General features: G+C 40.8%; 1 protein-coding gene across 1 annotated transcript in view; it reads left to right on the forward strand.

Annotated features, from left to right (window-relative positions):
* The window catches only part of LOC108557409, a 32,184-nt gene that overhangs the window by 19,747 nt on the left and 55 nt on the right, over positions 1 to 12,382 (forward strand). Inside the window, exons 4-6 of the mRNA XM_017913911.1 lie at positions 179 to 808; positions 1,251 to 11,951; positions 12,334 to 12,378. Of these exons, the coding sequence (XP_017769400.1) occupies positions 179 to 808; positions 1,251 to 11,951; positions 12,334 to 12,378 (11,376 nt within the window). The remainder of the gene's footprint in view (positions 1 to 178; positions 809 to 1,250; positions 11,952 to 12,333; positions 12,379 to 12,382) is intronic.

Raw genomic sequence — 12,382 nt, forward strand, 5'->3', positions numbered from 1 at the left:
TTATTCATACGGCTTAATGTTTAGGGTTCAGTGCCTTACTTATTCTATTCACACATAAAATATAAAAAGAGTCTCGATAGAAAACAATAACGATACTTAGCATTATTACATAATGATTACAAACATATCGGGGCATTGTCATACGTCCAAGAGAATCACCAATTATTTAATTTCGTAGGTGAGATAGTTTACATGGGTCCGGTGAATTTAAATAAAGATAATTTAGTTAATAAGGCCGGAATAGAGGTCGATGTAATACCGAGGATGCGAAGTCCTTACGCCTCACCGAAACCAAGGCGAAAGAAGGGCAGCAAAAAGCGAGCCAAATCAGAGCTGGGCTTCCACCGGAAAACGCTCGAAGAAGACAGAGGAAGTCTTCCGGATCTATACGATAAGAGAGGAACGATCATGGACGTAATCATGACGATGAGTCCACAGAGGTTCTTGAGCAAGAGCACTGAAGGTCGCAGTCTGGTATCGTTATCATACCATACCAGAGAGGACATGTCGCGATCCTTGGGAAGCTCGGAATCGTTGATCTCTCGTGGTCACATCATGGAGGCCGTCGTACATTGGCTGAACAGGTCAGGTTCCATCGAAGGCATGAACCAAAGTCTGACGGACCGATCGAACCTCTCTATCTTTGGTGACGACGAATCACTAGAGTCCTCCTTCCTTTCCGAACGCAACAGTTCGCGAACGGAAAACGTTATACCCGACATTTTTATATCGGAAGACGAAGCACTTTTAATTTACAAAGAATCCCCCGTAACTATAACCATGGACCCAAACGAACCGCCTACATTAGGTAAATACAAAGATAGAGCAAAACTGGTAGTGAACATAGAACGAAATCGTGGAGAAAAAAAAAACATGCGTGCCCGATATGTTTGAATGCGTTGAATTATATTGTATTTCTTGTGTTTGCATGTGTTTTTCTTGTAATTTTAATTTCTTGGTTTTCCACTTTTGCACTGGCATAATCTGGCTGTGTTTTCCATTGATTTCTGTACATATAAGTTTTTTTGTTTTACTTCCAAATTTTGTTTACCTTACAACCCCTGTTTAGATAAGAGGTAAGTTCAAAGCAAATAACATAAAAATAATCGGAGATAGCAAATAAAAAATACTAAAATGTAAATAAAAATCCAACGAAAACTAAACTGAATCCCAGAGTGCTTATAACATTTCTACAAACAAACTCATGTAACTAACGCTAGACCCTGTTAACGATTCCCCATTATTTTTAGAAATCGGCAGCGTACCACTAACCAAAACGTCTGCTGAAATAACAGCTTTGCCACAACCTAAACCCCGATCAAACAAAACATCAGAAACCCAACATGAATTAACAACCGCATCATCGACATCTACATCATCATCAACAACAATAGACGCTAAAGTTGCTAAAGATGAAACGTTGCCATCGCAATTGGAGGAAGAGGATCGTGCTGAGGAGACTCTTGAAGAGAGCGTCATCGAAAGTTACTCGGAACGTAAGAAGTTCTGGGAGAGTGTCAGTAGTAGTAGTAGTCAATCTCAAGAATCTACAGTCAAGAAGCGCATGAGTTTATACGAGGAAGGTACTAAATCTAAGATAACACCGATGAAGAGGACATCCATCCACGAAGTGTCCTCGCAACCGCCCGTTCCAAAACCGCGATCTATCGCCGCGCAGAGTTTCAGCGAATCGAAGGATGAAGAAGTACCGTCGAAACCCCTCACAGAATATCAGTCATCATTCAAAGATCCGGCCCAAGTCTCGCCGCCCAAACCGGACGAACCCAAAGAGCTGGAATCTGCTGATAGCATTGATTCTGATAACGATAATTCCGCTCACATGAACACGTCTAGTGGATACGAGAATACCGGTTACATTTCCGATAGTGGAGATGTAGAGCATTACATTTCTGACTCTGAAATTGAGGATCGCGTTCCTCAAATCAGGGACAGACAGATGAGTGTCTTCCAACCGTCCTCCTCGACGAGGAAGTCGATTTACGAACGATCCTGTTCGTTGCCCACAGAAGACTTGTACGAAGTATCCGCCAAGAGCATGCTTCTTCGCAAGCAGTACTACGAAGAGCGAATTAAGAAAGACATGGTCGAAGATGATTTCATGATGGAAATCGAAGAGGAACCATTGCCTGAGCATAAAACGCTCAGCATTGACGATCAAAGCGAAGAAGATGACGTCGAGCCAAGCGGTGTTAAAAGCGTACCAGATACCATCACCTACGAGAAAGATGAACTCATTGAAACCGCTGTAGCCTTCGACGAGAAAGCGGAGGCTCTCATCTTGGACGATGACTACGAAGTTGTCCAAAAATCGGTGAAAGACTTGACAAAAGCTTTTGAAACTAAGAGCGGATCCATAATCATGGGCAAATCGCACAAGTTCGACGAAGTTCATGATATCAAAAATTTCGAAGAAATGGTCAGCGAAGAGAACATTAGCATCTTCAAAGTTCACAAACCGCAGAGAATTCAACAATCTTCTACTGAATCTGACAGCATTTTCGATCGTGACAGCGATGAGAACGCTTCCAAAACCGGCGACTCGTTGGAAGTTCACGTCGACAAGAGCGAAATCGAAGATTCCGAGAAGATGACCGACGTGGATGAAACAAAATCATTGGAATCCACTGAACTTTCGCCTAAATCTCTGTACACTCAAGAGGATATACCTGAAATCACCATTAGTTTATCGGGTAAACAACGCAGAATTAGCGAAGAGAGTAGCGAAGGTTCGTTTGAAAAACCCATTGATATTAAACCAATTCCTGAAGCCACGTCACCCATCAACCAACCGGAAGAACACGTACAAGACACAATATGGGAAGTTTCCGTGGAATCTCAAGTGCAGACGTTCGACGAAAGAGCGCTCGAATTAAATTTGGAAAAAGGTGAGCTAATCGTTGAAGAACACGATGCGAGCGAATTGGAAGAGGAAGTCAAAGAGTCTGTAATTCACGAGGAGAAACCTGTAACTCATGTTTCTGAAACAGCAATATCTGTTGAAGAAAAATTAATTATCGAAGCTCAAGAAACTGGTGAAGTAATCAAAGAAGTTGTAGCTCAAGTTTCTGAAATTTCCAAAGAAACTACTTTGGAAGAACAAAAGGATAATCTGGAAGATTCACCAGAATCTTTACACCATGAAGAAATAGTTGAAGTCATTCGAGAAGAAAAACCTTTTGACCTAAAAACTGCAATTGAACTTAAAGATTCGCAACAGGTTAAAGAATCTCATTACCATAAAGAAATAATTGAACAGATTCAAGTAGAAACGATTGAAGATTCTGTTGTAATTGAACCTACAGATATACAACTTACGGAAAAAGTTTCTTTACATGAAGCAGAAAAACTTTCTGAAGAACAATCAAGTGTAAAGGAGATCAAAGATATACAGCTTACAGAAAAACTTTCTATACATGAAGAGGAAAGCCTTTCTGAAGAACAACCTGCTGTAACAAAAACTAAAAACACACAACTTATCGAAAAACAGTCTACATATGAAGAAGAAAAACTTTCTGAAGAACAACCGGCTATAACTGAAACTAAAGAAACACTCAAAGATGTGCAGACTATTGAAGCATTATCTTTGTACGACGAAAAAAAACTTTTTGAACAACAACCTCCTATGAAAACAAAAGATGCACAGCTTACTAAAGAATATTTGTTGCATGAAGAAGAAAATATTCTTGAAGAACAAACTGCTATGGAATCACTCCAAGATACACAGCTTACTGAAGAACCTTCTTTACATAAAGAAGAAAAATTGTTTGAAGAACAGTCTGCCTTAATGGAAACTAAGGAAACTGTCCAAGATACACAATTTACTGATGAAACGATTTCTGAAGAACAAACACCTATAGAAACGCTTCCAGATACACAGCTTACTGAAGAACTTTCTTTAAGCAAAGAAGAAAAGATTTCTGAAGAACAACCTGCTACAATGAAAACCAAGGAAACACTTCAAGACATCTTACTCACTGAAGAATCATCTTTACAAGAAGAAATAGTTTCTCAAATACAAGAAGAATCATCACCTGATACTGAATCTGATGACATGGAAATTAAATCTCATAAAATAATCGAAGAAAAAATCACAACTTCAAAAATGACATCATACGGAGAAAAATTGGACGAACCACGAGCTCCACTAACTGTAGCTAATATTGAAGATGAATTAATGGACGAACCAGAAATTACTTCGATGATGACTAAGCTCGAAGATACCTATAGCGATGAACCAAAAAACACTCTGATTATAACAACTTTTGAAGACGATTTAATGGAAGATCAAGAAGTAACCGAAATCGAAGATAAGCTCGTGGAAGAACCTGAAATGACGGGTGTGATTAGTACCAAACTCGATGAGGAAATAATCGAGGAATTGGACTATAGTTCTGATGAAGATCAAGTAGCAACCGAGACAACAGTCATGAAGGAACCAGAAGTTACTTCACCTGTAACCAAATTTGAAGATACATTATTTGAAGAATTAATCATTACTTCCACTGTTACTGCATTAGAGAAAAAAGTAATTGATGTATCTGAAGAATCAGGAATATCTAAAATTGATATTCCTAAAGAACGTGCAGTTACCACTCACACAGATGAAACAACATTGATTGAAGATCAAGAAGATACAGATATTAAAATTACTGAAGCAGAAAAAAGTATATTTGATACAACCAAAATTTCATCACATGAAAATGTTGAAATTACAAAAGAAACAGAACTACCAGTCAAAGAAATAATAGACAGCGAAGATATTATCACCAAAGATATCCCAATCGCAGATCTTCAAGCTTTTGAAATTGATAAAGAGTTTGTAGAGAAGAAATCTGAACCAGAAATATTTGATGAAGTGGAAAAAGAGACATTGATTACAAAAACTGAATCTTTAACCACTGAGAGTATTCAAGAAGATACTATAGAATCTATAGCTAAGGAAATTCCAAGCAAACATAAGTCATTATTCGAAGAAATGGCTGAGAAAACAATTTCTGAGCAGGACTCTATTTCTGAAAGAAAAGATGAACAATTCACAAGTAAAATTAATGAATTTGAGAAAGTTGATTCTGTGCCAACTACTTTCAGTGAAGATAGAGAACTGATACAAACATCTACAATCAAAGAAACTATTTCTGAAGATACGGATGAACATTTCACAATTAAGGAAGAATTAATATTCGAGAGTAAAACACCTATTAGTTCTGTAAATTATGAAGAAGCTGTACCTGAATTACCATCTGTGGAAAAGGTATCAGAAGTTGAGACTAAAATGACGGAAGAAGAGACTTCAACCTCTGTCACAGATTTTGTTGCTGAAGATACTAAAACAGATGATAATATTGTAAAGAAAGAAACAACTGTCGAAGACAAAGTAGATTTTGAAATATATGACAAAGAAGTATGCGAAGATTCTTTTGAAAAATCTGAAGTTTTGTACAATTTAATGCAAGATCAAGCTACATCAGTAATTAGTGATTATATTTCGAAAGACGATTTGACTGAAGGATACGAAAAGGAAGATTTAGAGAAAAAAATAACTGAAACAGCTACGGAAATAAAAATGAAATTAGATACAACTGTTGAAGATGAAAGAGACTTTGAAATATATAATCAAGAATTGACCGAAGATGTTTTAGTAACAACGTCAACTGATCAACTAATCATAGAACCAACCATAGTCGCAACAACATCTGATTTAACGGAAATGGAAGATTTTGCTGTATCTCAAATTAAAACTGAAGATTTGCACCCGGAAAAGGTATCCTACAGAAACATTGATTTCGCATCGCAAGATGAGGAAATTAAATCAACTTCTACAGATTTAGATTTTGACGAAATTAAGCAATCTGTAAGTGATATCATCGATGAAACTATAGATACTATTTCGAAGGCTGATGCTGAAAAACATACAAAGGAAACCAAAATTATACCAGACGAAGATGATATTCGAGAAATCAAGAAATCTGTAACGGAGGTTATCGATGCTGCAGTCGAAACCGTCTCCAAGCAGATCACTGAAACTGTAGAGATCAAAGAATCGTTTGAAGAAAGAACAGTAGTGCATGAAAAGTCAATGGATGTGGAAGAAGAATCAAGCAAATCCGAAACAGATATTGATACCAAGTTGAGTAAATTCGAGCAGTATGAAAAACAAATAATTGAAGAGCTCATGCATAAGGAAAAGTTCGAATCCGATTCCGAAATGACTGATTCGACTGTGGAAAGCATGAAGGATAAACGTAAGGATTTGAAATCCACCGAAGGATTGTCAATGAGCAGCGAACGTGATTTATTATTGGAAACAATTCAATCTAAGGAAAGTTCCATCTCCGATGAGTCCACCAAAGCATCGAGAGAGATACCTGTTGATGAAACGCCGACAACAAGCAGATACGAAACCGAAAAAATCGAAGTTGCTGTTTATGAAAAGGACGATGATTTAAGCAGCAGCGTAAGAGACGAATCAGATTTAGGTTCAGAGATTCATCAGGATCACTCCGAATCTTATTGCTCCGATCGTAGATCCGACAGTCAAGCGGACATTGAAAAGTTGATCTTGGAGAGTTTGCACCATCAGAAGATATCACCTGAAGAAGCGCGAATTATTGCGAACGAATTGATCGCTGATATTGAGGCTGAGATACATAGGAGACACAGCACTGATTACGAAGAACCTCCGGCACCTGAATACGCTAAGAATCAGGTCTCAGATTATTTGAGGCAACTAGCCGAAACTAAAGGTCTAGATTCAAGAGAGTTGCAGCTGGTGCAATCTGTACTTGATAGAAAACAGCGTGAACTATCTAAGCTCTCACGGGCTGACACCCAGGCTTCTAGTATGGAAATAACCGATGAAGATTTGAAATACAGCGGCACCGATTATTCACCAACTGGAAGTCGAGCGAATATACTGGAAGAGCAAATCGATCAATTGGAAGCCGAACGAATCGATGGAGATTTGAACGAAGAACTGGTTAAAGAAGTCATAGATGAAAGCAGATACCGCGAATCCAGCATGACGAAAGACTTTGAAGTCGTCGATGATGACAGAAGGGTTTTCGTGAAAACTGATTTAGATACAACTTGCGCAGAAACAGTAAAGGGCGAAAAAGTTACAAAAGAGCGAAAGGACATAATTTTGGAGGAGGATGAAACCATTTTAGATTCTACTTTCAGTGAATCTAAGGTGTTAGCATCAACTTCGGAAATGACTGCTCAACAGCAAGAATTCATCGAAACCAATGATTTCGTCTGCTCTTCAACATCCGCCGCGCAAATAGCTGATGAAGCTATCCATTCCAGCGAAACTACAACACGCGTTATTTCGTCCATCTCTGACGATAAAGTCAAAGCTGAGTCTGTGACGGAAACAGCAGCGAAAGATCGCGAAGAGATCAAAGGTGTTTACGAGAGTGAGAGCATTTCGAAGAGCGTACTGGATGGCGAAACCGTAGATAAAACTGTAAACGAAGTACGTAAAATCGATGGAATCGTCGAGAAGGACTTCCAACAAACTGTCGAGCAACTTGAGGAATCTTCTGTTGCCGACGATGTCGAAACTAATATCACCAAGCAAACGACTCACACTAAGGCGGTTACAAAAAATACAGTCGTTGATGTATCTCAACAGAAAACGCACACAATCTCCTCGAACGTCATCGTCGGAGAGATTAGTCAAGCTGAATTAGGTGAATTGTTCCAAAGCGGTCAATTCACATTGGAATCTTCACAGCCCAAGATTGAAGAATACCGAGAAATCATTCGCACCTCGAGCAGCGAATCGAAATCAAGCCTGGAAGGAAAATCACCAGAAGACATTTCTGGAGAACGCAAATTCGAGGAGCGAGTAGTTTTCAGGAAGACTCGTACTGTTGATGAGTCAAGCAGCAGCAGCTCGAATTTGAAACAGGAGAGAAAATCTGGAATTGACTTTGAGGCCTATTCGAGTTCAGGCGAGAGTCATTACCAGAGCTTTGAGATTGACAGCACGAAGAGCAGACCTTGTTCTTCTGATGTTGAAGGTCTTTTGGCTGCAGGTTCTTCAGAATACGAAAGCGCATTGACATCGCAAGATATTTCGGTGCCTTCGAACTTAACATCAACAGAGTATCACACTGCTGTCAGCAGTTTAAGTTCAAAGGAGAGCATGAAGAGTTTGGACAGCGAAAGTTCTGGGCATTTAGCCAGTGTTGAAGTATCAGAAGCATCGGAAACTTTGGTTCCCTCAGAGTTTGAGTTGGCAGCTGAAGAACTGATGGAAGGTGATTTTGAATATGGAAAACCGTTGCTAAGTACAAGGCAGAGTACCGAAGGTAGTGACTCCGAAGTTTTACCAATTGATAATCAGCAGTCCTTGGACATCTCCGAGGAAGATTTCAGTAATGACGGCACGGATATTATCGAAACTGCATCGAAAATGAAGAGATCTCAGGAGATGACCTTCCAACCGGAACCTAAATCTCTTGTTCCTGATTCACCGCAATTTGAGTCTGAGGAAAGACTAGGTACTAGCTTAGATGAAGGCAGCGTGCTTAGCGTGAGTTTATCCAGCACTTCTAGTCTTGCCGCGCAACGAACTGTTATTGAATTATCGCATACCGAGAGCGAGAGACCAGGGACTGGTATGACTGTATCACTTACATCCGATCAATTGAGTCTCAACGAAGACATAGATATCAGAGATGGTGAGCATACTCCATCTCTTGTTGAAATGTCGACGTCAACTCCGTACCATCCTCAAGACATTCTGATCGACAATGTTACATTGACAACATCAATGATCGACGAAAATGGAATGCAATGCGCCAGTACCCAAGTTATTTCGCAAACTCATACACCGGATGCTGAAAGATCAACAGTCGAAGACTTTAGCGAAAAATCTGCGGAAATTCCGGAGGTGAAGAAACGTGGTCACAGAAGAACGGAAAGCACGTCATTCACTCCAGGGATGATCTCTCAAATCACTGGCACTCACATCGAGCAAATTGAGCAAAAAATACACTCAGACTTGCCTGAAAGCGACACGTACATGCACAAACTAAGTTTCAAGGAGGGTAAAAGTGACGAGAAGAAAGACGTCGACGAGAAAGCAGAATTCTACGATACCGAAGCAGATGAAGGATTTTTGAAGGACATCGAAGACGAATATAAAGAAGACACTCCGGAAATGACTTCCGAAGTCTTGGACCTCGAAGAAGAATCATTATCTGAGGACATGGTGGAAGCGAAACGATTGATCAAAGAAGTCGCTGTCGAAAAACTAACGCACAAAGAAGCTTTGGACAAACGCGATTCCCATGGTAAATCCAGCTCAACATCCAGCGAAAAGTCCAGCTTTGAGGAAGCAGAAGCTGATGCTGCTTTTCATATGGTGGCCCATGTATCGCCGGCGCACAAAATCAAGCAGATTTGCCCGATTTTGGAAGACGAAGATGCAGAGAAGCATGAACTTGAAACTAGAGAACGAGCTCAGAAGGAGTTTGAGCAGAGGCGAGCGCAGTTGAGGGATCAGAGTCCCGGCGCTATACCGGACATTAAGGTCACTCAACACATGACACCAATGGATAGGAAAGGTTTCCATTATCCAGATTTGGAGTTGGAGGAGAAGGAGGACGAAGCGCAGATCTCCACGCCACAAACTCCGGCTTCAAACTCTAGTAAGAGTTCTGAATCTACGGATCAAGGTGGAGAATACATATTAGATCAAATGGAAGGAGTAATTGCAGAGGAATCTGAGAGTCAATTGCTTGAGGATAAAACAGCGGAAAGTGACATGATTGAAACTGTTGTGGAGAAGCTATGCTTCGAAGCTGATAAGGAAACGGATAAGGAAACCGGATCTCCGATGTCGGAATCTCCGAACAGCGATTCGTTTGAACTACTGGAGAAACCTGATCTGATGGATGAGTTTGTTGTTATCGAGGAGGTTGCAAAGGAAGCTCATGAAACTGATATGGAAGGTAAATCTGTTAGTATTTCGAAACATAAGATCAAGAAGAAGCATGACGAAGAAGTGGAGGAATATTTGGTGAAGTCTGCACCATCACCTTCCACCAAAATGACCGAAATCAAATATTATCCGGACGGTTCGTCCAGCGATGAACTTGGTTTTGAATTCGAAGATAGTCCACCGACGAACAATCAAAAGAGCACTGGATCTTCGACGAAGAGTCCCAGAGATTACGTCTACGAATACGATCGTGAGTTGGAGGCGAATAAGAAGTGGATTGAGCAGCAGTTCCAGGGCGATCAAGCAGCTATGATTGCAGCAGGTTACGGGTACGAGATGGAATTCGAAAGATGTCCTCTGGAGGATATCAAGGAAGAGGATATTGCCGATTTCGATCAGAGTCGCATTGGAAGTTTAAATTCTCAGAAGGAGTCCGGAGGTAGCTTAGGCAGCGTCAAAGACTCGTACTCGAGCACGCCTGAATATGATGTGTTGGCCGGAAGGAAGTACTTTACCAAATCCGGAGAACACGATGATATATCGATGTCGAGTTTGCAAGAGTTTGAGAGTCTCGAAAGGGCCATGTCTTTGGAGAATCGTAGATTCCATCAGGGATCACAGGATTCTTTGAGCAATGGTTCAAGTTTCAAAACTCGTTACTTCGGACGCAGCGGGCAAGGAGATGACGTGTCCGTGAGTTCTCTTAAGGAATTCGAAGGTTTGGAGATGGCGTGCATCGCCGCTCACAAGGTTGAGGTAAAGGTGAAAGAAGAGGAATTATTACTTGCTCAAATCGACGAGGGTCAGGAGAGTATCGCATCGGAGACTGAGAGTTGTGAGACTGTTTCGGGGCCAGAGAAGAAGATCGTCGCTGATTCGGATGAAGAGGAATACGAGAAGAGGATGTTCGAAATCGACGAGATCATAAGACAGGCTCAGACTAACGTTGAGAGATTTATTGATTTGAAGGAGGGCGATAAAACTGAATCTATTGGTAGGGGTGATTCTATCGAGGAGGTATCTAAAGTCCCTGACTTGGATTTGGATGCGCCCATCGTGAAGACGCAGAAAGTTCAATGGGGTGATGATGATATGATGCAGGCTTCCACGGATTCGCTCGATATTAAAGAGAAGCCGAGTTGTCACGGAAGCACTGATAGTTTAGATATGAAGACGCCGATGGATGCGATGACAACGAGCACGGATTCCATTGAGTTGCAAGCTCAAAAATCAAAAGGAACAATAATGACTGATAGCATCGAGATTAAGGATAGGGGTTGTGCAATTACGTCCAGCGATTCGTTGGAATTGGCGACCGGTAATATTGCTGGATTCAGCGATTCCATCGATGAGGATGGATCTCGAATTGGAGGACACGATCATAGCAGTTCGAGCACAGGAAAAGACTTTAGCTCGCACAAAGACGACGAGACTGCTGATCAGAATAAGGACTTCATGCTTGAGAGCACGGATAGTGTAGCGTCGACGTCGACTGCGACTCACGCTACTTACCAATACGAAACGGATTCCGTATATTCGGGAAGTTTTACAAGTGGAGGATCTAATACGATGGTGTCATCTACGGATAACATCGATCCCATGAGCAGGGACAGCGTGAACATATCTGAGGCGGTGAAGAAAGTTTGGTTCGGCGATGATTACGACGAGGCGGACGATAGTAAACCTTATGTAACAGAAGTGATTGAACCTGGAGAGACGAAGGTGAAGAGGTACACGTTCAAAGGCGCCGATGCCGAGCAGCAGATGAGACAGTTCATAGATGACTTTGACGAGGGTGAGGATGTCTACGAGGAGCAGATCGTGGATGAAGATGGAAACGTGAGGATAAAGAGGACGGTCAACAAGAGGATTATAATTAGGGACGACGGAAGCACGACTGAACTGATGAGGGAGAGCGTTTTGAAACGCAGTTTTAGCGACGAGCGTACGCGACAAAGCGTTGCCGAAGACCCAGCAGGTTTGTTACGCAATTGACAAAATCCCTACTCTCTACTAAAGTTCAATCAACCGCTTCGTATGTTATATATATATACATACATATATTATATACATATTACCTTTGAGTTGCTATGATCGTGGTTAATTTTATTTCTGTCATCACTTAGTAAATCACCAAAGTTTTCTTATTATGATTTTGTTCGTACAAGGCGCGGTAAGTTTTTCTTTATTTTTTTTTCTTTTCTCTTAATGTTAATGCATGCCCAACAACACTTTGCTCAGAATACAGATGACTAATCTTAACAACTCTTGTTCTTTATGGTATTTATTTTTTTTTCTGTGAAAGAACTGTCGATGTTCGTCTGATGTAAACTTGCGTGTGTTTCTGTGTTTCCGTTTAGGGGAGGCATCTGGAAGTAGTTGGCAGCAGACGGCGGGTGCAAGCAGCAG

The sequence above is a fragment of the Nicrophorus vespilloides genome, unplaced genomic scaffold (assembly GCF_001412225.1).
Source record: "Nicrophorus vespilloides isolate i.1.1-1 unplaced genomic scaffold, Nicve_v1.0, whole genome shotgun sequence".
NCBI lineage: Eukaryota > Metazoa > Arthropoda > Insecta > Coleoptera > Silphidae > Nicrophorus > Nicrophorus vespilloides.